Source organism: Euprymna scolopes, chromosome 9, assembly GCF_053919585.1.
Source record: "Euprymna scolopes isolate OS-2025 chromosome 9, ASM5391958v1, whole genome shotgun sequence".
NCBI classification, from domain to species: Eukaryota; Metazoa; Mollusca; class Cephalopoda; order Sepiida; family Sepiolidae; genus Euprymna; species Euprymna scolopes.
The window spans coordinates 20706235-20733602 of record NC_136490.1 but is presented as its reverse complement, the minus strand read 5'-3'; the positions used below and the strand labels follow the sequence as shown (position 1 = coordinate 20733602).

At 29.7% G+C, this 27368-nt stretch overlaps 2 protein-coding genes across 5 annotated transcripts in view; one reads left to right on the top strand and one right to left on the bottom strand.

Moving 5' to 3' along the window:
* The window catches only part of LOC145284455 (uncharacterized), a 235522-nt gene that overhangs the window by 67184 nt on the left and 140970 nt on the right, over positions 1-27368 (top strand). The gene's annotated exons all lie outside the window — the stretch shown is intronic.
* Positions 25925-27368, bottom strand: part of LOC145284453 (uncharacterized) — a 1345403-nt gene continuing 1343959 nt past the window's right edge. Inside the window, exon 26 of the mRNA XM_080133278.1 lies at positions 25925-26785. Coding sequence (XP_079989404.1) covers positions 26385-26785 — 401 coding nt within the window. The 3' untranslated portion in view covers positions 25925-26384. The remainder of the gene's footprint in view (positions 26786-27368) is intronic.

Sequence of the window (27368 nt, the reverse complement as noted above, 5' to 3'; positions counted from 1 at the left end):
CATCAACTGAAACATTGTGGGAGAATAACACTCAAGATGAGAAAAGTAGTCCGAATAAACTGAATTGTTAATCCTCATCTCCAAAATTCTGAAACATATGTATTAACTGTTACACATGTTGTCACACAATCTTTGTGCTTGTTTGATACAAAAGTGAAAGACGTTTTCTGTTTTCCAAGTTCCAAATTGTGAACCTCCCACAACGCTCTTCTCTCTCTCATATATATATATATATATATATATATATATATATATATACTAGCAAAAGTACCCGTTGTTGATTGGGTTCAAAAACAGCCTACAAAAAATGGACTCTGATTTATTAAAGTATGATAGGTTATGAAAAGGAAGGGTTGTAAAGAGATAACTTCAAATTTAGGAGTATCAAAACCAAAGCAAAATATGATGAAAGTAAAAATAAAATAGATAAACCCCATAATTTATTATACCATACCTATTCACACTGAAACACTTATCACAATATTCTGTGGATCTATATTAAAAAACCTTGTTAAACTTTGTGACATATTTCCATTCTATGGATGTCAGGCATGAACGAATACCCCATAATTTTATTATACCATATTTCTTCAAACTGAAACATAATTATCAAAGTATACTTACGCAGATAGATATGAAAAGTCTTTATATATATATATATATATATATATATAATATAAAGTGCACTTAAGAATGTAGACCTTTATCATTTATTTGTTATATGCTCTATAATTAAGCTTTATAAATGAAATGATCGGTATAAATAAAAAGTTGAAATATAACTGAAAAAGAACCCCTAACATATTTCCACACACACACACACACACATATATATAAAATACCCATCAAGTGCGCTTGAAAGTCATATCACAACGTGATATTAGGAAAATAAACAAATATTTTACTTGTTTGAAATTTATAACATAAATAAATTTCAGAGCTATGCTCCATCCTCAGTATGTCGTTTTCTTTCTTTTTTTTTTTTCTTCTTTCTCTCCATGTTGTAAAGTTGGAGAAAGAAAAGTAAAGAGCCGCGCGTTGTATCTCAGCGGTTGTATTTCGAAATGTTGGAACAGTGCGTAGGCAACGCGAGAATAACGTCAAGGGTGTGAATACAACTCGCATCTCTTTAGACTTTTCTTTCTCCAACTTTACAACAGAGAGAGAGAAAGAAGAAAAAACAACATATTGAGGATGGAGTTTAGTTTAGTTTCCTAATATTACGTTGTGATTTGGCTTTCAAGCACATTTGATGCGTATTTTATCTTATTCAAATTAAATCAACGTTTCTATATGGAATTCACACCCTTGATAACACACACACACATACATATGGTTATCTGGTTGAGATTGTCTTATAAATATTGATACTAATATTTATATGGACTTTAATTTTACAGTATTATATTATCTGTAATGTGAAAGTATCTAAAGTTTTCAGTTATATATATATATATATATATATATATATATGTATATGTATATAATTATTTTATTTTAAAGGGAGAGAGGAATTATAGATTTATCATGAATATAAAAAAATAAGTCTTTCCTTAATTGCAATAATAAAAATTTTGTCCTCCCTAAAAAAATCCTGAAATATATTACACAAAAAAATACTCAAGAATATTTCAATCTGAAAAAAATAAAATAAATAAAAAGCAAAAAAAGTAATTTATATTTTAATCTCGTTTTTCGTGATTTTTATTATTTAAATATGAGAAAAATTGTCAAATTTTACAAATGTCAACAAAGACAGTTCTTTTGTTTGTTTTTCTCCTTAAAAAGAAAATCCGATGTAAAATTTCCATTCGTATTTTTTTTATTCATTCATTTTCTTTCTTTTTTTTTCTTTTTTTTAAATCCTCAACGTTTCAACCATCTTCTTAAGCTCATCACCAGAGTCTTAAATCGAAGATGTTAAAGCAGGGCTTTGGTTCAATAAATTGCACTGGAAATACAAATCAACCGTATGGTAAAAAAAAAAAAAAAAAAGTTTTTGAATATTAAAAAAAAAAAAAAAAAAATAAATTAAAAAGTGTGAAAAAAATGTTAACTATAAACGGTTACAACAATAAATTTCTATAAAAGATGAGATTTCAATATTGTCGATTTTTGTTTGTGTTTACACAAAGGTTAAATATAGTAAGGAGGCGTTGCACTGGTTAATTCACTTCCTGATGTCTGTGGTTTAAATGGTTCTCCAGAAAAAGAAAACGCCCTCAAAACTGGGGATTTTGCAGTATCAAAAACAAAAGGAAAAAGTTGTAAAAAAAACAAAAACAAAAAACAAATATATAATAAATGTTACCAAAGGCAAACTAAATTGATCTACCTCAGATAAGTTTCGTTTTCTTATTTCAACTTATTTTAATGTGTTTATTTACTTTGACACCCAAGTAGTGACAAGGCATTTATTAGATGGGGTTCTAATTTAACACTCGACACTATTTGTGTTTTCAAGTAAATAAACGCTTTAAAATAAGTTAAAACAAACAAACAAAAAATATCCAAGTAGATAGAAGAGTAACTCTTCTTGCCTTTGGTAACATTTATTTGTTATACATTTGCTTTTTGACCACTTTTTCGTTTGGTTGTCTATAGTAAAACATACCCCAAAAACTTTATCTACCGTGTTATCTTACAATCGAATATGTTGAAGTATTGGTTTACAGTAGACCACCACAAAGAGTAAGCAACGTTGAGCCTGGTTAGTACTTAGATGGGTGACTACTTGAGAATAATGAGTCACAGTTGACCTGAAGTTAAAACTGGCGATAGACTAGTGTCCTGTAACAGGTCATCCATTCTGCTTTGTGTTACAAAAACCAGGCATTAGAACTGGTACTACAAGCTCATTTCTGCTGGAATAAGAGCTTTATTTACTTAACTGCGTTTCTATGTTTGGATGGAGTTGGTAAATACCGAAATTAAGTATAGAAAAACTTGAGCAAAAAATTAATTAAAAAAAAAATAAAATAAAATAATAATTTGGGATTAAAACCTCAAACATTTAAAATTATTAAACTTTTCTTTTGATACAAAAACTTAAAGTTATATATATATATAATCAAGCCTCTTTGGAGATTTCTTATTTTAATTATCAAGTTAAAAAAAAAAAAAAAAAATCTTGTAGAATATATAATAACAAAGCTGGATCAAAGAATTTTATTTTCCTGAAGCTTTTTCCTTCATACACTTTAATTATACAAACTAGACGCTAATGTACCTTGGTTTAGAGATTGAGTTATATTTGAAAAAAAAAAAACTCTTAATTGTTCTACTTAGTCGTAATTTCTAATTAACTGGACAGGTTATCAATCTCTCACTCTGATGATTAACCACTAATATTTCTTAACTCTCTCTGTTCAGTTTTGCTATTTAATTTACATAAGTGCTAGTACACACCACAAACACTTATGTAAATTAGATGGCAGAATAATAAATTTGTTTACTTCATTATAATCCTTATGAATAACTAATAGGGAAACCCAACGTTGTCCGGGATTGAATGATCATCAATAAACGTTTCGCACTTCCATATTTTTATTGCCATCAAAATTGGTGAAATTATCCATTTTTCAATCAAATTGATTGATTGCCTACTCTAGTTGCGGACCCATCATGGTTCACCAGGAGGAAGCTTCACATGCTTACCCACATTGACTAAGTCTGCAACACATTGTAGTCTACATTGCACTGTAGAGAACCTACTGTTGATTTTATAAAATTATTTTTTATATATAATGGTTTGAATTAAAGTTTAAAATGCAAAAGTCAAATATCATGGTTCAGTTGTGCTCTAAACAGAAACATTCATTTCAAACACGCCCCTATCAGAACCTACTGTTGGCTTTATATGTCAGGTCTTTCTACTTTTGTGGTAATAAAACTTCTCAAATGCACTAGTGATGTTAGGTTGTGTAAGGTGTTAACTTTGATCAAAATCGCCTGTTCCTGCTTTCATTGGATTATTTCAATTATCTATACTTATTGAAGATGTTCCACTACAAAACATATCTAAGAACACTTCCAGGCACATAAAGCACCTTTGTGTGAAATTTCCTAAAAATTGGCCTAGCTGTTTGCGAGTTGATGGAGAATGAACTCACACACACACACACACACACACAGTTTCTTTTATATAATAGTAGAGATGAGAGATTTAGAAGTAAAGGGATTTATTTTTTAGTCATACCAGAAGAATTTTTAAACAGAAATGTGACATATTATTTAATTGAAATTCATTATTGAAATGAGTATTATTTATTAATTTATTTATTGCGGACTATTATCCTCATCTTTCTTAGTTGTCGTTTCATGATGTTTCGGCCAACTATTCCTCTGGCCTTTGGAGCCCATGGCGCAGTGGATAAGAGATGTTGAATTGCTACGGTTCCAGGTGAGAATTGCCTGAAGATAGCAATTTCAATCCTACCCAAAGCCGGCCAGAGGCTTACTTGGCCAAAACGTGGTGAGATGACGACTATGGATGGCAGTAATTGCTGAGAATGCAGTTAGGAGATTCAGAGTTCCTATCCCATCGTGGTTACCACCTGACGAAGGCGAGAAGAATAGTTGGTCGAAACGTCATGAAACAACAACTAAGAAAGATGAGGATAATAGTCCGCAATAAAAAAATTAATAGAAATGTGACATTTTAGGAATTTCCAAATGAATCAAAGTAAAATACAAAATACATGCTAAAATACACTTTAGTTTCTGGATTGAGTTATGTTAAAAAAAAAAAAAAAGGCTGTTTTAATTCTTACAAGCACCTGTAGTTTTTAATTAACTGAACAAATCACTCATCTCTCTTAGCTATTAATGTATTTATCTCACCCCTCTCACTCTGTTGATTCAACCATTTTTTAATATTTCTTAATGACTTCATGAGCATTTAAGAATGAGAGACTCTCTTTTTTCAGTATAGCTATCTAATTTAAATATGTGCACCTGTGTACCACAGACACGCATGTAAATTAGATGGAAAAATAATTAATCTGTTTACTATATCATTCTTATGGATGATATCAAAGTTTCGTTGTTTCTTGTTTCCCTACTCCCTTGTCAATGAAATGTTATTACTGTAAATAATTCAATAAAACTTTATTCAAATTTGTGTTTATATTAAGTAGGACAGCCACTAGAGGGAATTGTGGTAACAGCCATTTCTAGTTAAGAGTAAGGTAGACAATTTTAAGTAGTTGAGACCAAAGATGACCAACGACACCTATTATCCTCACAGTTTTGATTTGTCGTGTGCCCAATTTGTTCATAATGTATTTTTATATTTTGTACAAATATTGCAAAGAGACTTATTTTTTTAGTTATGTAAGGAGAATTTCTGAACAAATATCTAACAGTTTGCGAAGTCAACATAGATCAAATTTGCTTTAATACAGCATCGCCAGATAAAAAATATGTAAATTCCGTTTTTACTACTGTTTATGAAGTCATCCAGTTTATTTTGAAAACGATTTATACTAAATTTATTTTAACCTCGTTAATTTGTTTCAAAAGTATAATCGTGAGATCTTCAGTTATGCTCTGTCCTTATTGCTGATTCTGGGTTTCCCATAATATCGGCTCAGACAGCAACTCCGACTTGACTTTGGATACGCCAGATCATCTTGAAAGCTATCAGCTATGTGTGCCAATATCACAAAAAAAAAAAAAAAAAAAAAAAAAATCAGGTTCTGACAATCTTTGTCATTTTTTTTCAATGAGCTATCCAACATTGTCTGATCATAAGATAGGCTTAAATAATTTTTTCCCCTTTGTCAGAAACATCGCTCATGGAATATAAGGATTAAAGGTAAAAAATTAGGGAAACAAGAGTTATGAGGCTTCCCCCCCAAAAAAAACAAAACAAATCCACAGAAGCAATTTTATCAAATTTATACCTGCCCTTGTGTCTAACCTTATGAAGAAGATGCAAATAAAATAACGGAAGAGTAGAAAAAGACTAGCAACGTTTCTTCTAAGAGAAAGGGCTTGTAAAGATCAAAGGAAACTATTCCCCACTAGATTACGAAGTCACTTTTGAACTTAGTTAAGACAAGAAAGAATCCTGAATGACACTTACCCACATGGAAGCAGGACATAACTAATTCTTATAGAGGTAGAGGATTGCATCAAGAATCAGAAACTTTCTGGAGTGATAGAAGGATCCAACCATTTTTGCAACAACTTTAGCAACAGATTCGATATATCTTTTATTTTTGATCTTGTGGTAATTGAAGTCCCCACCTCCCCAATAACTTATGAAGTTGCAAAAACAAATCATAGGTCTACTTTCTACTCTCAAAGTAAGTGATGGTAGCTAAGTGTTTAACTACAATAATTGAAAACCTGGGTGTGTCAAGTTCGAATCCAGTTTGTTCCACAGAAATACTTTCATCAAACCCACACTTGACCTTGTGTCTGACTTCCTGAAGAGAAAGTAAATAAGCTATTTAGTGAGCAAGGGTGAGTTATAACGCTGAGGACATAATAGTCTGTTTTTATTGAGCCATAGTTACCAAGGAGAGGGCAAAAACCTTTCATCTGTGCTATTGAAACCTCAAGTAAGCCCATATTTTGAATAATTAGTTTTATGTAACGCATGACCACTTTTTTCATGGAGATACGCCCTCATAACAACCACAAGTTATTTGAACTTGATACGAGATGTAGTCTTTTGAATCAAAACAATTTTTTTTCAACTCTTTCGTTTATTTAATACTAAACTTGAATATAAGCAGAATTACCTATCGTAAGGTATTCTTTGAAACTGAATATTATAAAATGACTCTTTGTAGATCCGTTTCAGAGAATAGTCAAGATTGTCTGCTCTTTCTGACTTCCGATTTCTGTGTAATGTTGCCCAACACTTAGCCTCAGTTGCAAAGAAAAGGAAAAAAACTTCAACTCTCTTTTTCCTGTTGTAATAACGATCATTATTTCTGGGTACTTTCCCAAATAAAACAATTTTGAACGTGATCTTGAACATAATCCACATTTCTAACATGATCCTCCCCCTTTTTATAGTCTTTTTCTTTACCAGTGACGTCATTTCACATGCATTTGCATATGCTTTCAACTCGCTTTATCTCGTGACAACAATCTTTATTTCCGGGTATTTTCCCCAAATAAAACGTGATTTTGAACATGCTCTCAAACATCATCCACGTCTCTAATGTGATCGTCCTCTCTAACGTGCTTTTTATCCTTTTTATAGTCTTTTACTTTACTAGTGACGTCATTTCGCATGCATTTGCATATGCGCGTTTGCACCCTGTTACATCTGCTGTCTATTTAGATGGATAATTAGACGTGGACAAGAAAGCCATTCTTAACATAGGAAAAGCTGGGGAGAGGCCTTTCACATTATCTTAGAGGAAGATAATCATTAATCAGAAGGGACCATATCTTGCTTGTCACCATTGTCCCATCTGCTGAACAGAAACCGGAAGTCAAAAAGAGCAAGCAATCTTGCCTTTCATATTTCATTTGATAGAATGGTTAAAATGTTCATTAACGTGCCAGGAGACTGATATTCAAGCCTCAAATCAAGTCATGCTAAAATCTAAAAGAATGGTACTTAATTCCTCCTTGCTACATGCTCACTATTATAAATTGGGGAATAAGAAGAGTAATCCAGAAGAGTGGCGCCCTCCCCTACATCTTGGTGGAATAACTAACGAAAAGAGAGCCTTTGAGTAGTCTCTGACTATAATATACCTACTTTATTTAGTAGACATATTTCTGCAGCTAATCGTTGTTTAACTTTTAATTAGAAGAACAGTGAAGTTTATACCTATCCCAAATGTTGAACGAACATAACAGAGCTGAATGAATGTGAGTTAGGTGTAACAATACTAGTAGAACCATTGCTAAAGTTTTATTCAAGGTTATAAAAGTAATTAAAAAAAAATCTTTTATTGAAATTCTGTAAGTGAGAAATATTTAAAAATGTTAAATTAGTGGTTAGGTGACATATCTTTTTTTTTTTTTATGGATATTGCTTCAGATAAGGCAAGAAGGTTATCAAAAAAAAAAAAACAATTAATTAAAAAAAAAAAATAAGCCAATGATAAGTGGTGACAGATTTCGACTTAGAAAACAGCAAGTTTTTCCCCTCCTTTTGTCAGAAGCATCCCTCATAGAATGTGAGGACAAAAGGACAAAACAAGGGAAACGAAAGTTACGAGACTGCCAAATGTAAACCCTATGTCCACTATTTTGTTGTATATATTTAAGGCTGTTGACACGTGTGACCCCAAATGTTGAAAAAAAAAAAAAAAAAAAACTCATGTGGCCATGATGTCATGCAAAAATTTAATGTACAATGTTATTTTTACTAATTAGGCAGCAAAGTAACTAGAAGCATCAAATTAGTCTTTCTCCACTCTCCTGCTTTTAGGTGAAGCATGAACTTATAAAAAATCTCTAAGAAAGTCATTCTAGGGATGAAGATGGATGATTCGTATTATCTATATTTTAATACCATAGCATGTGCATTATTTCCTGTGTCACGCTTACATCCGGTTCATTTGTTATGTACTTCCATTTCTTGTCATAAATAATTTTACCTAGAATTCTTCATAAGTTTTGGTTTCGATTATAACTGATGGCACTTAAGTCATTTAATTTTTTTAGAAATAATTTTATCAAGAATTCTTCATAAGTTTCGGTTTTGGTTTCCATTATGCCTGAAGGAACTCAAGTTATATATACATATTTTTTTCCTAAGCTTTTATTTCGGGGTTTGATTCAAGCTAATGCACTCAAGTCATATAGATATATTTTTTTTATTTTTGAAATCGCAATTTTATATTATATAAAAATAGATAGAACATTAACTCTATAATAATATATACGAAATCTGCAAGAATTAAAATATCGTATTTAAGCGTACTTTACGACCGGGTTTTGCCGGGCGTTCGTGCTAGCTCAGATAAATACTTTTGCAGTTTTAACAAAAAAGCTGCAATAATATCAGTGTCTCCATTTACACTGAGCATCTACAGAATACCAACATCAATATATTACATATGAATGAGTCCCCTGTGGAATTTCCACAGGTCCCACTAGTTTGGATTATTCAGACTACTGTATTCTGCTTGAACGTTATTTTAACGTTTTGTAACCCTAACCTGATCCCAAATACCAAGAAGAATTCATGTGACCATAACGTCATGTAAGAATTAGATGGTACGTTTATTTTTTATTAGCTAAACAACAAAGTAGCTAGAAGCTATAGGTGAGGCATAAACATATGAAAGATATCCAGAAAGAGCATTTATCGTGAGTGATATTGCATTTTATAGCATTTTCACACCAAACGAGCGTGTTCTGGTTCACGCTTGGAAACTGGTAATCTGGAAACTATTTTCAAAATCACATTTTTAAAGAATTACATTTTTTCCTCTAACATACTACAACAGAATATTACAAGCTTTTAGGAGTGGCCTTCTTTTGCAAAAAAGAAAAAAAAAAAAAATGGCAATCACCATATACATTAAATCCATATTTCTGTCGGTTTGTTTGCCTACAATGACGTCATAGATGACATCATACATGGGGGGGGGCAAAAAATAAAAGTAAAAATTCAATGAGAAGCCTGCTAGTATATATATATATATATTTTTATATATTACTAGCAGGCTGCTCATCGAATTTTTACTTCTATATGTATATATGAAAATTCTTTTGAGGGGGTTCAAAATTTAATTATGGCTAAATATAGACCAATTAACATAATTTAAAAAATGAAAATAAAGGTTAGCTAACCAGGTTTTGTTCCTCACTCAATAGAGCTAAATTGAGGAAAATTATGATTTACAAAAAAAAGAAAAAAAAAAGTCATGAATTTTTTTTTTTTTTAATCGTAATTTTCCTCGATGTAGCTCTGTTGAGTGAGGGACGAAACCTGGTTAGCTAGCCTTTATTTTCATTTTTTAATTTTCAATCATAATGTTAATTGGTCTATATTTAGCCATAATATATAAATAATTCAATTATTACCTTAGGAAGCGTTTGACTATGGCAAGTTTAATTTCCTCTAAATTTAAAATTTCCAGGATTTTTTATTTTTCTAAGATTTTTCCAGGACTACAGATTCTAAGTTTTCGATTTTTAAACTGTTCCAGAATTGTTTTTTTACTTTACTATTTAGTTATTTTCATGGCAAATGCTCGACTGAACTCCAATCTATGGTCCCACCTTGCCAAACTTTCACAAAAAAAACACTTGACTAACTACAACCACTACACGATTTCTCCCATTCTCTACCTGTACCTAAATCTGCAGATTTGATGAACAAAGCTTCTTTCCCAGAACTGCCGGTTTATGAAACACTTTTCTGCTGGCCTGTTTTCCAGTTGAATACAACATGTTAGCCTTCAAATCCAATGTAAACAAATTCATGTTGAGCTGTCCCCATAAATAATCAAATGATTACTAAACTACCACTTTACATTCATTCACCCTTATCCTTGAGTGGCATTCAGGCCTTAATAAGTAGTGACTCACAAGTAATTAAAAAAAAAAGATTTCCTCTGATGTGAAAAGTATAAATTTTTGAAACTCCATGGTTTAAGGAAAAACTTTTATCCAACAGCTGTATAGTTCAGGTCTTCAAACTGGTAGACTGGAAACCATACAAATAAGGGAAGTTCAAAAACTTCAGCTCGTCATCATGTTATGTATTGTATATGACAGAGAAAGAACTTGATTCAATAAAGTGTTTGAACAATGGTGACGATGCAGCCCCATAAGTATCTGTGTAATGGGGTCTGCCAAATATACAACAATCTTTGTAAACTATTTAAAAATGAGGCTAATCATAAAAATTATCTCCAAACAGCAACAAGTATTTAATATTAAAAGGAAAGTTTAATAACTTAAAATTCTATATCAGGCTTTTTTTTTTGTTAAAGTTTTGCAAAGGTTCTTCATTTATTTTATTTTTTTTTTAAATTAAACATTTTATGTACGTGATACCATTAACTTAGAAACAATTTACACATTTTGAAGGAGTTGTTAATCGACTCATTTGACATTATGGTAAGCGTTTACTAATGGGACAAGAGACCAGGGTTCAATTCTTATCTGAATTATACCAAAGACTAGGAAAAAAAAATGGTACATAATAACCCTTGCTCAACACTTGGCATTATGAGGCGAGGATCAAGAATAAGTGGAGTAATCTTGGAAAAGAAATAGCTGTCTCTCCTACATCTCAGTATAGAAGCAGTGTTCAGTAAATACTAAAATAACATGTGTAATAGTATATTATTTTATAAGTATATATATGAAGCTAATGAAAAGGGTACCTTTGACTTGCCCTCGACTATGGTTAACTACTATTTTTAAGTGAGTTATGTTATGCAACAATTGAAGAGACCTAGATTATAAAAAAAATCACATAAACTAAGTTCTGTGTTAAAAGGAAAATAAATCGCATGATAAAAGATTAATGTAGTTTGCTCAAAGCATTATTCAGTGTGTATATAAAGGTAATTTATAGACTGCAATACAATGCAGAGTTGTAATGGGTAGACACAAAAACGGAATTAAAATATAACGCTGGAATAAGCTGTGTAGATTCAGCTTTTTATTAATGCAAAACAAAAACAAAAAAAAACAACACTTATATTATGTTAATAAAAGCTTATTATAATAGCTAATTCCAACATTATAATTTGCTTCTGTTTGTGTCAATATGTTATATCTCTGAATCGTGTTGCCTTCTATAAATTACCTTTATAAATTGAGTTACCTTTTTTTTTAATCAAGAAAAGATATTTTGTTCTATATTTTTTTAAAAGATTATTCCCTTGAAAAAAAAAAAAAAAAAAAAAAAAAAAGAATGTAAAACCAGACATGGATTCCTTAATAAATGAGGTAAAAGGAATCCACTCCGAAATTACTGGCTTTTGATTAAATCCTGACCAAATCGAATTAGTATATTTATTGCATATATATATATATATATATATATATATATATATATATTGCATATATATAAATAATGATGAGGTATAGTTAAAGGATGAATGTCCAACAAAAATGCATAAGTATGAAATGAGAAAAGGATATAAGCAAAAAGATAAACTAACAAAAAGAGATTAACACGGAGACATAATTTGATTCAATCGAGTGGACTTTTCAAAAATGCATGGTAAAGTAACAGTCAATATTTATACACACATTCCTGCTATTGTAGGAGTGATAAATCCAAACTAGCATTATTGAAAAAAATTTACACATGGAAAAAATATGGAATCAAATCGTCTCTCATGTGTTATTTTTGTTCGAATTAGTTTGTCTTTTGGCCCCCACCCTCCATTTTATAGCTATAAGTATATACTGAAATGCATGTATTTAGGTATAATTTTTTTTGTTGAGGGATGTTTGATTGACTGTGATGACTCAATCTTTTATCCAATTTACCATCTTTGCAAACACATAGTTTAACTTTAAAAAAAAAAGTTAAAAATTCTTCATTGCGTGTATAATAACAAGCAGAGTTGAAAATTTTATTTCATTTCTTGACGTTTTTTCAGTTGAAACATTATCATTTTGGTTAGAAGCAAAATGTTGCATCTTTTTTGATACGACACATCACTTTTCTCTTCTTGGTCAGTGAAGGAGAAATCCTTCTAGACTGTGGCAATTTTGATTTTTGCTACAATCTAGAGTGCCCCTTTTTGGGGAACTAAATTTTCGCCACATTAAAACCCGTCTTTGTGTCTAACTCTGTCCTTGTAGAGAGGCAATAAATTTGTCATTTTAAAAACTATTATTTGCATATTTTGTGTTAGTCGAAAACATTGGTGTGCATGGTAAAAAGTAATTTTCGATAATTTTTGTTTATTTTCGGAAAAAAAAGACAACAAAAATAAAACACCCCATCCAATTAGGCAAAAGATTGAAACGCCAAAAAATATTGATCGTTTTTAATCAAATATGTTTTAATGAATATATACATATACATTTAGCCATATTTTTTGAAAATATTATTATAAAGCTCTGCTATGTATTGAGTACTATTGATAAATACTGGAAAATAGTTCCCCCCCTCTCTCTCTCTCTGATATTTCAATGTATTTTTTTTTTTATATATATATATTTTTGATACTTGTTGACATCTGGACATATATCGAATAACCACAGCTCAGTATACAAAATAAAAGAAAAACGAAAACAATTATTTCTTAAAAACACATTTTTAAAATGGCAGACGACAATTAGAATGTTACCATATTTTAAAATATATTTATTTCTTGTTTTTACTACACTGTTTTACTAATGTTGTATTGTTTTTTTTTTTTTATCTATCTATAGTAATTGGTAGTTTACTACTTCAATTGATCTGTACGGCATAATTACGTTGACCTACCGATTTCCATTAGATCACTGAAGTTGAGCAACATTGAGCCTGGTTAGTACTAAAAAGTGGTGAACATTTGGGAATTCCAGGTGTTGTATGTGCTCTATGCTTATTTCGGCATTGTTTCCAGTCGTCTTGGGTTTCTCCTTGCTACTGGATTCAAGCAGTGTCGATTCAGGAGAGGTGTAGTTGGTGATTGTGCAACCCTTGCTTCACAATTACTCGCACACCTACCCTTACAAAGGGTATCCATTATCTTTCGAGACTGAACGGAGGTGTTTTTTATTTGACGTCAATTGTTTTACATTTATTGATCCAAGAACTTATTCATTCTTCAACACGGCCATATCAACCCCAGTCTAGAAGGATTTCTCTTTCACTAAATCAAGACAAAAAAAGATGAAGGGTAATATCAAAAGAGATACTATACTTCGCTCATAATCAAAATGCCAAGGAACATGTTTTCCCTGAACTAACTAATCATACTAAAAAAACTAAAAGACTTAATCATTTCTTACCGAATGTCAATTCTGAAACTACAATTGACATATCAGGGGCTTGCTTCGAATTTCTTACATGCACAGATGTCAACCGGTATCAATATTTTATATGTTAGTGTTGGGACGATTAATTGGAATCGGGAATCGAAAAAAAAACAGAATTTTTAAGGCATATCAGAAAAAAAATCCATGCCTATTTTCCGTTGCCAAAAACGATTCCTTTAATTTTCATTTTGTATTCAGTTTTGTTTAAAACTTAATTTTCCATTGTTCGTAGTAATACTGAAATGAAATTATTGATTTCAAGCCATAAGTAAAACTAAAATCTATAGATCCCCGCCCCTTCCACAAGTGTATTTTTGTGTTTACGAACATATCTCTGCACATATTACATGTCGTTTTATGTTAATAGGGAAAATAATAACACCATAGTAATATATTTTAAGATTCATAAATAATCCGAATCGGTAATGGAATCGGGGAAAAATATTAGAATCATCACTCATTATTATATAGAATTTTCCATGTTTCATTGTAACAAATCCTCACAAGGATGAAACATGGAAAATTCTGTGTAGCTTAATTGCCGTGTATATATTTTCAAATCTTACTACTTAGCTCTACTTATGTGTCGAGCACTGTCGAAGTAAATACTGAAAATAGATACATACAATTTTATGTATATAGATAAAATATTATATATATATATATATATATATATAATTATTTTTTACTATAATAATTATATATATATATATATATATATATATATATATATATAACTACTTCATTTCATCATATAAATTAATATACGTAAGTATTATTTTATGTGTAAACTTTAAGTATTTACTTCAACAGTGCTCAATATCTAGGTGGAGCTAGGTAGTAAGTGATAAAAATATATATGGCAATTAAGCTACACAGAATATTCTTCATATAAGCCTGACGAATCCTAGCATGGATGAAATGTGGAATATTCTGTGTAGCTTAATTGCCTATATATTAGTGATAGGACGATTCCAATATTTTCCCCATTCCAATACAATTATCGATTCCAATTCTTTTAAAATGTCTTAACATGTAGGTGTGGAATTGTTTTTTTATTTTCTCTTCAGATAATTTCGGTATCTATATATTAATACGATAGCGTGTGTGTTCTATATCACGCTTACATCCGGATTGTTTAATTGTTATGCACTTCCATTTCTTGTCATAAATAATATTACCAAGAATTCTTAAATTTTGGTTTTAGTTTCGATTATGGCCGAAGAAACTAAAGTTATATATATATATTTTTTTTTCTTCATAAGTTTTTATTTCGGTTTCAATTCAAGCTAATGCACTCAAGTCATATGGATATATTTTTTTTTATTTTTGAAATCGCAACTTTATAATATATAAAAATCGATAGAACATTAACTCTATAATAATATATACGAAATCTGCAAGAATTAGAATATCATATTTAAGCATACTTTACGACCGGGTTTTGCCGGGCATTCGTGCTACCTTAGATAAATATTTTTACGATTTTAACAAAAAAGCTACAATAATATCAGAGCATCTCCGTTTACACTGAACATCTACAGAATGCCAACATCAATATATTACATATGAATCAGTCCCCTGTGGAATTTCCACAGGTCCCGCTAGTAAGCATATATTTTTACAAATATAAAACAGAATTCTAATTTTATTGGACGTTTAAAATCAATAAATATTTATCATTTTATCTTTAGTACCAGCAATGGAAAATGAGGTTTCAAACAAGAGAAACCCAAAAAATTAGCAATTAAAGGAATCGTTTTTGGCATCAGGAAATAAGCATTAATTTTTTCAATACTGACTCTGATACCCTGAAAAGTTATGATTTTTTTCTGATTCTGATAATTTGTCCCAACACTAACATACATACATATATATATATATATATATATATATATATATATATATATATATATATATATATATATGATCTTGTGTGCATGCAGAACGGTCTCTACCAAACTATAATACTTTGTCAATTTTTGGTCTACAGACATGAAACTTGGAATATAGGGGATTCTGACCTGTGGCTAAGAAAATGTTAAAAATGAACCAACTTTAGCATATAAATGTATATTTGCACATGCGTAGAGGAGCATTGCAAGTTGATTTACGCCTACCAAGTTTCATTTTTTTTTCAATATTGACCCCTAAACAGCTATTTTTACCAGTTAAAAACAAAATCGAACTTATTCCACAGATCTGAATCCCTTATATATTGTTTCAAGTCTGTAGACCAAAAATTGACAGAGCAGTTTGGTAGAGACAGTTCTGTACATACATAAACAAGGTTAATTATATAGAGAAAAAAATAGAGAGAAAGAAAGATTTAAAGAAAATCTTGGTTCAAGGTTAAAACTGTATTAATATCTCTAAAAGGTTATCTGACACAGATATTTTGTAAATAAATATTATAAATCTCCAGGATATAACAAATATTGCAGATAAAATTAAGCTCAATGGTTAACACTTAGTCAAATAGAGCTTATATATTATAAAATCAGTAGAAAACAAATTTTATGATATAATTAACATTTTGTAATCGTGCTCCAAAAACATCTAAAACTAAGAATATATATCCATGTGTACACACGTTTCAGAAATTCAATTTATCACTTAACCATCATTTCATTAGTTTTATAGATTATTCTTTGTATGGAACGATATACGATTTTTATTTTTCAAATGTGATATTTACATGAGAGAAGTTATAGGACTGTTTTGAGGATAGAAATATTTGAAAAATGGATTTTATATGTGCGTGAGTCAATTTTCCTTAATTTATCGAATATTTTTAAAACTTGTTCAACTAAATCCTATCAGATATTATGAGATATGCCACTTGTTTTTGTTTTTGACAGGAGACAATTGAAAAGTAATAATATTCTTAGAATGGCTAAACAATGTTTGTGTACACACACATACACACACCTTAAGAAGCATCATTTATGCATCAATATTTTAAATAAAAATTGAAAACCAAAAATGATGCAATCTTAAAATGAATAAATCATTTATTTTATTTTTAAAAAAATAATTCATTAATTTGTATCATTTTTAGTTTCCAATTTCTATTATAAATATTTCCACATAAAAATCTCTCTCTCTCTCTCTCTCTCTCTCTCTCTCTATATATATATATATATATATATATATATATATATATATATATAATTATAATACAATATCATAATTCTTCTACACATGTATATAATTTTTTATAGGTTTTGAACAACCTGTTTTAAAAAGTGAAGATAGTTTTTAGCTTCATTATCATTTTTGTTTCAACATTAAATACTTAATTTTCTTTTTGCTATTCTCATATATATACAGGTGTCCACAAAGTCTGGCTACATAATGAAGCCAGACTTTGTGGAAGCATCATGTAGATTATGCAGCCAGACTTTGTGGGCACCCTGTGTGTGTGTGTGTGTGTGTGTGTGTGTGTGTGTGTGTGTGTGTGTGTATATATACAGGGTGCCCACAAAGTCTGGCTACATAATGTAGCCAAACTTTGTGGACACCCTGTATGTGTGTGTGTGTATATATATATATATATATATATATATATATATATATGAGTGTGTAAGTTTTTCTATTAATTATAGAATGTTCCATATTCATAAGAATATATACCCTATATGCCTTTCATCATCAGGTTATGGTTTAAAAAACAAAACAACTAATAACAGAAACTTTGTACCAATGGCGACTTTTACACACAGACACACACATATATATATATATTCTATATATATATATAGAGAGAGAGAGAAAATAAAATCCAGTAGAACAGTATTTAACTTATTAGGAGTAATATTAAGTTCAAGTATATTGTCAACATGAACAATAAACCAATATTTTTTCCAAAGTGCTCAACACAAGCATAGAGCTCTACACATGTATTAAACTCTTTTGAATAATATATTGGTTTTTAGTTTTTATTTGAACTTAATTGATTAACAATATAAATGATATATATATATAAATATATTTTATGTATAAATATATACGCATGCATGTCTGTAACGATATAATAAACAATTCTTTTATGCAGCTTAAATATTCAATATGTAAACCGTTAAAGAGTTATTTAAAACATTTCATTCAAATTATAAATAAATAAAATGATAGATCAAGGCTGTATTATATCGTGATGTCAATTTCGGAGCAAACATCTCTGATGAGGATGTTCATATGAGAATTATGTGTGCGTGTGTCTATACTGAGTATATACGTATTTATGTGCTTATACTTTACATATAAAAGGGTTGTTGTTTTCTTTTAGAGGCAACAAACTTTAAATTAAAATCAATTGCAGAAAAATATTTTTATTATACAAATATGTGGTTTATTCCAAGGATTAATTTTTTGCCATTTATAATTTAAATACAACTTAGAGCATATGACCCCACAGTTCGCGCATACATTGGCGTAATCTAGAGGTCCAATTTTCACAACTCTACGCATTAAATTAGGCTGTATTTCGTTAGTAACATGTCGAATCTTGTCTTCAAGTGATTTATTGTGTTTGGTTTATCAGCGTGTACATGGGACGTTACATATCCCCAAAGAAAATAATCTAATGAGATTAAATCACACGAATGAGATGACCAGTTGACAGGTCTGTTTTGTGAAATCATTTGTTCATCAAATGTTTCTTTCAGTAAATTGATTGTATCATTTGCAATCTGCAAACGCTGGTCGGATGTCAGTTTGTTCATGATGAATTTTTAAATCCAGCTGAACTCAAAATAACCGATAGTTGCCAAATCAGCAATCAAAGAAAATGGATTTGATAATTTAAAGTTCACCACCTCTAAAAAACAAACAAAAAAAAAAAACACTGTTTATATTCAAACAAGTGTTAGATACATATGTAAGTATATTTGTATATATAAGTATAAGAGACTACATTCACAGAGTTATAATTTATTGCTTTAATATTTGTTCGTAAAAAGAAAAAAAGAAAAATAAATAAGATTTCAACCAAGTCGATTTAATCCTGACCTTTTTTTTTTTTTTCCAGTGATACAATTTATTAATAAAACAATCGATTTTATTAACCATAGCTGATCGAAACTATCAGTGTGATTTCTATAAAGCTATCAAGTGAAATTACTTTCAAGGCCAAAAAAAAAAATATTTTGAATTGGGAATCAGGGTGAAAAAAAGAAAACCAACAAAAAAAACCTTTATGGAATCATCATATAAAATATGGGAATATACAAGTTAATATTGTTTTTAAATAATTTAAGAGATGTCGGCACTCAAACGAGTAAGTGTAACGAATCGTGTAAATAGGAAAGGAGTTGTGTTTTAATTTAATTTAAAATTAAAAATAAAAGGATTAATGATTATAAAAAAAGTCGGGAATTCATTGTTAGTAATTGTCTTCTTAGATGTTGATTCTTCAACTAAAATTCGGCAGAAATTTATTCGATATATATATATATATTTCTGTAGAAATATATTTTCTTATAATATATGCCAATCCTTATTTAAGAAGCTCAATGTAATTACAGAGCAATATAGTGAATAAATGACAAAAAATTATATTCCCAAATTCATGATGTTGACTATCTTATAATTTATTCCTTTTATTAAGTTGGCATTTACAATTCTTGACAGTATCTGTTTCGTAGCGCAAAATCAATCTATAATCAGTGAATCTATTATGCCTTAACTCATCAGAAGAAATAGCAACAATCAATGCGTCAAAAGGAAATAAAGTGTGATTTGACGTTATTAAAATCCGAAAATTGGAAGAGAAGCTGCAAACACACTTTATTTCCTTTTGATGGATTGACTGTTGCTATTCCTTCTGATGAGTTAAGGGGATAATAGATTCACTGATTGATACAATAATTAATGATTGATTTTGCGCTGCGAAACAGATACTGTTGAGAATTGTAAATGTCAACTAAATTAAAGGAATAAATTATAAGATGGTCAGCATCATGAATTTTGGAATATAGTCTTTTTGTCATTTATTCACTATATATTTTTTTTTTAACCAACCATCTGTCTGAACACATGTCCATTGTTGCAACCTTGTAAATTTGTTTATAATAATAAACGTATATCTTGCCCTTCTTTTATTGATAACCCTTAATAACCTTATTAAATTCATGAGTTTTCTCTCTTGAATACCTATAACTTAGTGTGTATGTGTGTGTGTATATATATATATATATATATATATATATATATATATATATATATAAATAATGATTATTCTTTTTACACTAGTGTTTCAAGTTTACGCAATCATCAATGAAGGGGTGACAATTCCTTCCAGTCATGAGATCCAAACACAGCTAAGAAGCCACATGTAGCTCATTTGCCAAGCGTCTATTTCAGGGCTACCAAACAATTGCCATGAAGGGAATTAAACGCTGAATTCAGGCAAATACATTTTGACAATCTAGAGTGTTTGTACCAGCGGGAGTCGTGAACATCGTATAGACGTTTAGTTGACTGCTTTAGTTATAATTCCGTAGACAGTGCTCATCCTTAAGTAGTCTTAAAGGGGCTTGATAATCATAATTAAATGTTTTATTTATTTTTTTTTTTAGAATAAGTTAAGAAGATAAAGTGTAAAGTTAATAAGAACGTTATTACATTATCGCCAATAAGGGTTACAGAAAATAAATAAAGTAGAAACCTCTTTAGGCCATACATACACACACACACACATATATATATACACACACCATTAGAGGAACATTATCAGAGTCAGAATTAGATTCAGTTCTTAAGGAACTCAAGTGATTTCTGTATCTTTCCTTAAAAATAATTTCAGTTGATCCCACATAAACCTTAGTATTATTTCCTGGTAAACCTTAGTATTATTTCCTGGCTTCATTTATATACCACCTTTGGAATCAAACAATTTCCACTTAATGGGCAATTATATCTATTACTACAACTACAATTACTTTCAATTGCATTAATCGTATTCATAAGAACACGGTCACCAACTGCCACAATGATGTAAAGAATAAATAAATTCTTTCTTCAGGCGGTTTTAAAACTTTGCATTATGCTCTATCAACTTTTTATTTAAAAGCTTTAAGAAAAAAAATGAAACTTAAATATACTTTTATAAGTCATTCGATGTCAAGCTGAGTGTTTAAATTAAAAGGATTTATCTTAAATTCTGTAAATCCTTGTTGCAATCAAACGAAGACTCAACTAAACAATGGATCACAAATGCAACTGAAGCTTGCTATGTTCAAGTATATACTATACATTTTTGGATGAAAAAATCCAGTGTTCGCATACTCTTTCCACAACATATCTTTGTGTGAGCATAATCTGAGCATTGTTTCATGATAAAGACCTTATGTTAATAGTTATTAAATTAGCTAGTGTGAATTTTGACTGTCATCAGATATGTGTTGGACAAAGCACATCTCTAAAATTGTCAAGAAGGCCAAGTTGCTCTGGCATCGCTCAGCAGGTTGATATGATTATGTAAGGGAGGTAAATAGCAGCAAGTAAGCAAAGACAAGCAGTTTTTGGAATAAATAATTTGAGACTTTAAAATAATCGATCGAACAATGAAACAATTTTATGTAAAAAAAAAAATCTGGTCTCTACAAGAGCATTTTATCTATTTTTATATAGTATCTATTTTTATTACCGATTTATCTATTTTTATTGAGTATTTATTTATGTATTTATTTTTATTATTTATTTTTTTTATTAATTATCTATTTTTACTTGGCATTTATTTTTATTTATTATCGTCTGTTTTTTCTTAATTACATTATTTAGTATTTATTTTTATTTATTTATATTTATTTTTCTTATTATTTTTTTTCATTTATTTTATAATAAAAGTTTCTGACAGAAAAAAATATATTTATTTTCAAGTATTTTTCGAGATATAAAGATTTCATTATAGTTTTTATGGCCATCTTTAGTTTCACTAGTATTCTGACGAATCTTGAAAGATCTGAGAAGACAATTTACTAAAAACCCGAAACAACTTTTATTGACCATTTTCACATCTTGTACTCATCAACATTTATTCAAATAATTTTATTTTCTTCCTGACGCCGATCCCCAACATTTTGCTTTTCTTCGATATCAGAAGATGACTGTCATGTAGAGTGCGAGGGGATTTATACTTACAATTTTTTTTATATTTTATTTTTAATATTACTTTTTGATTTGTTTTGACACAGGTCCTACTATACATACATACATACATACATACATTACAGAAGATCAGAACAACATCAGTACCGTTGGTTTCAAATCCAAGCAAAGGCTGAAGAGAGACCAATACCAATTATAAGTTCCCTTCATTTGGATTTAAAACCGACAGTACTGATATTGTTCTGATCATGTTTAATACATATATAAATAAATATTATGCTTTTAACATTTTCTTAATAATCGATCACACTGCCAGTCTTTCCTCCCACTAACCTTATATATATAGTAAGTTATGAAAATATATATGGCAATTAAGCATATATATATATATAGGAAGTTAAAATTTTGGCCAATTAGAATTTACAACATTTATAACACGGGATACGGATTAAAAATGGTTATTTCTTTATTCCATGAAGTTTCAAAAAAGGTTCTTATTGTAACGGTTATTCCTCTGAGGATAAGAGCAATTCCTTGAAACTCTATGGAATAAGGAAATGATCATTTTTAATCTGTATCCTTTATTTTGAATAAGAAATGTTTTAAATTCTAATTTTCTTCTAATACCAATGCTTTATCTCGAATATTGAGCATTTTCATCTGGTTAGGATTGTTCTATAAATATTAGTATTTATATTTATACATTCACTTAATATTTCCAAAATTCTTCAGTTTATAAACAGAAATTTCTTTACACACACACACACACACACACATATATATATATATATATATATATATATATATATATATATATATATATATATATATATATATATATATATATATATAGACATATATATATATATAGACATATATATGGTAATAAAAGGATAAAACAAATCAGACGGTATGAATTATTAAAAATGGAAAAGAAAGATCAAAATACTCAACGTTTCACCCTATTACGTGAGCTTTTTCAAAAGCGAAGAAAATGCAAATTTTATTAAAATAAGGGAACCGGATAACTCTTGCTTCTCTATTTTGTTCTTTAGTCCTTGGACTCCATGAATCATGTTTCTGATAAAGAGGGAAGATTTGCTGTTGAAGTAATATTTAAAAAAAAATTTTTTAGCTACTACTATCAAGTGGCTTTATGCCTTGTCTGGAGTGATTTCCATAAAAGGAATAAAGCAATACATAATAAATCTATATGTCGTTTAATTGAATCTACTATTATAGCCCACTCCACACATATTATAAAAACGTCTCTCCCCATCTATCAAAAACCACTATTAGTGAAAATAACTTGGACACTGATTAATTCTAAATTAGTACCTTCATATCTCTTTTTTCATTTCCCTCTAATGCATATATTTCATATATATAATGTGTACTCGTGTATTATCATTATTTACATAAGTTTAGATATGTTACGCCTCCATTGCATAAATAAAATAACCGGTCCTCTCATCATGCACCATTTTTAGTCATTTTCTTTGTCCTCAAAAAAGCTCAGGTAACAGGGGGCAGAATGTTGAGTATTTTGGTCTTCTTTTCACACGTGTGTATATATATATATATATATATATATATATATATATATATATATATATATATATATATATAATAAATGCAAACTTATTACTCAATAGTCAAGTTGGTATATATCTGATCTCATAGTATTCAGTATTAAAATTGGTATTAATAGTATGTATATATTTTTAAGCTATTTGACTTATACTGGAATGCCAGCCTTTCAATTTGTTGGACTCCTCAGTCATAGAAAATTCAATGGATGAAGCATTGACAATGTTATTATAAGTCAAATAACATTATATATGTGTGTATGTGTGTGCACCTCAGAAATTGCAGCATTTCTGCTGGAAGCATTCAATAATTAATATAGATATTAATATTCTGGGTTTTATATATATATATATATATATATATATATATATATATATATATATATATATATATATATATAAAATGTTTTTCTTGTCTTACGTTTCTGAATTTTTTAGATGAGGATTGATTATTCGTATTATTTGAATTCTTCGGACTACTGTTCTCATCTTGAGTGCTATTTTCACAATCTTCTTGAAGTGTTGAACTTGGAAATCTTTGCAGACCTGTATCGCAGTGGTTACAGTACTTAAAAAAAAATGCAGTTGTAAAAGTGACTTTCTTCTGAAGGTTGTACATTCAATCCTCAGTGCGGGCAATACAAAAAATACAACTGAAAATTAAGAGTTACATCCATGGCTGATGGAACGAGAGCATGCTACCCCCATGAGTTAAATAAAGGGTTCTATTTGAAATTGTGTGCAGATTCCCGAGTTTGACAAGAATAATGGTCTGAAGAATGCAAATAATACAAATTTTCTCGCCTTATTTCAATCAGAATGTTTCCTTCAATATTTATATTTTTTCTTTGGGCTTTTGTGTTTTTTATTTTTTTATTATTTTTACTTGAGTATTTAATTTTTTTTCTTCTGTCTTTGTATTTTTCATAAAATAAATTGTCTTTGTTTTGTTTTTTTTCTCACAGCCCCCAACCATGTTAATAGAAAAGGCTGATCAAACGATTGTTTGTTTTATAATTTTTTTTTTTTGTAAAAGGAAGAATTTGTAAGAGGCTGGAGGTGGGGAAGTTATGACTGTATAAAACAATTTGAAGCTATTTTCACACACCTCAATCTTTGTTTAACTAAACATCATTTATTGGCCAAGGGAGGAAAGCGAACGGTTTTCATTAATATTACTTTTTTTTTTTATTTAATATTATAATTATTTTGTGATTACTATATTAGGGTAAGCTTTTGGTTGAAATGTTCATTCAATTTTTTAGATTTTTTTTTTTTTGAAAGGGAGACAATTTAATTTACAATGTAGCACATTCAACATAAAATTATAAACAATATATTATTAATAATAATCAATATATATATATATATATATATATATATATATATATATATATATAATCAGGCCACCTGGTCGTAAAATACATTTTACCATTATAAAATGAATTTCGTTTTCAATAAATTAATTTTGATTTATGTGACATTTTTTCATACATGAATCAAAATAAAATTCCAATCTTGAAACTATGTAATAAAATAAAAAACAACAATAAATTACACTCATTTACAAAAAAAGATATTTTTTTTGTAAAATAGTAAAGTGACTTATATGCCACCCTATATATAATATATATATATGTATATATATATAACAGAACAGTGAAAACATTTCTTTGTCAAATAATAAAATTTATTGATATCAAATTGCAGTAAATTTTATTAGTTGGAGTAAAAATGTTTTGACTGCTCAGTTACTTCTGATGCACCATATATATATATATATATATATATATATATATACACACACACACAGAGTGTCTAAAAATGTACTGACACTTTTACTCTTATTTATGTTGTCTAGAAAATAATGGTCATCAATTTGAACATTTGTGAACATGATTCTTCAATTACATTCATATTCTGTATTCGAACCTATTTCATTTCACCATGCTCATCAGTAAAGGTTTTATTGTGAGTACATATGTGTACATTTTTTGAGACACCCTGTATGTTATATATATATATATATATATATATAATGACAAACAAACAAAATTAATATATCCAGAACTATAAGTTAATGAACAACATATTAATTAATTTAGTTGGGTTCTGTATTTGCACAGATTCTACAAAACAATATTTAAAAAAAAAAAACTTTCTTTTTCCACATTTGTTTCCATTTTGATTACGAAATTGATGACTCGGTGGGAGCAGGTATGATAATAATGATTTGAAGGGAGAGGTATGGGGGAGGAGGAAGGGTTATCATCTTTTTTCGTTTTTTTTTTTTTTTGGGGGGGTGGAGATTGAGGGGCATAAGTTTAAAGGAGGCTTTGGTCCAATATTTTGAGCTTAGAGGGAAAACAGACTTACTGGATATTTTAACAGGCAGATCAGACAATTTAAAAAAAAATTAAAAAAACTTAAAATCAGATCCGTGCTGCACCAGTTATCCATCTGCAAAGGCGTCTATATGAACCATGTAGTAAGCTGATACAAGGCCATTAAAATCTGAGCAGAGGTCACGTTATTGTTCTCAATTAAAATAATAAAAAAAAACAGGTGCAAAATAGAAATAATTTAAAAAAGAAAAAAAATGACGACCCTCATTTTCCACCAGATTATTAAGGCTGAACTAGTCTCACTTGAAGCCATTAAGTGTTTTATTCTACACTTAGCTTGAAAAATAAACAGTATATATATATATCTCCATTCTTTTTAAAGGCCCCTGAAAATCAACAGGGGGTTGGAGGGTGGCTATACCTCACTTTCCTCTGCATTTATACTAGATATTCTGGGCTGACTCGGCCCCAGAACCCTGACCTTAAGCTCCGGAGGGGTGTGGATTTTGGGCAGGTCAAGCCAAAGTTTCCCCGGATCAGCTTGTTTCGGAGTGGTTATGCTCGTTGGGGTTAAACTGGTAGCAGCAGCAGAGACGGGCGTTTCCGCCTCAGCTGATGTCTCGGGATTTTTCAGTTTCTTCTTTGGTTCCTGTTTTTTCTCACTAGAATCAGTGACAGCGCCTGCACTTCGGACGCTGGTATGCATCAATCGTATATTGGCGGGCAGAGTAGCCGCAGAATTGCTGCCTTTTGGAATCCCCCTGCTGGACACGGAAATGTCTCCTTCGAGGAACATATCTGTACATATACCACTCTCTGGAAAGAAAAAAGATATTAAGAAACAACATTAATAATTAGAGTTTGAAAATATGGAGACAGACAAACAGACATGGTGAGTTTTATAAATTAGACTAGCAAGGGGAGGGAGTGCGCCAAGCTTTGCGCAGTCGTAAAATATGCTTAAATATGATATTTTAATTTGTCCGGATTTAGTATATATTATTATTATAGAGTGATGATTTCAAAAGTAAAAAAAAGTATTTAGGTGCTATCAGCTAGAATTTAAAGCTGGTGATGTTAGCACCGTACCCACATGACATGTATATAAAGTAATTAAAGATTTAAAATAAACTAAGATGAATGTACAAAATGTTTAATGATTTTTTCGATTTTGACGTATTTTTGACCCCTTAAAAACAATTTTAACCGCCTTAAGACCCATAAAAGAACAGTCCATAACAAGTCCAATCATTTGAGGCCCCTAGCAGGGCTCTGCAACTTTTAGTTTCGGAGGAGATATAGTTTGAAAATATGGAGACAGGCAGACATATAATCGTTTATATATTAGATTACAATGTTGAAAAGACAATGTCAATCAAAACAAAATGGCCTAATAAAT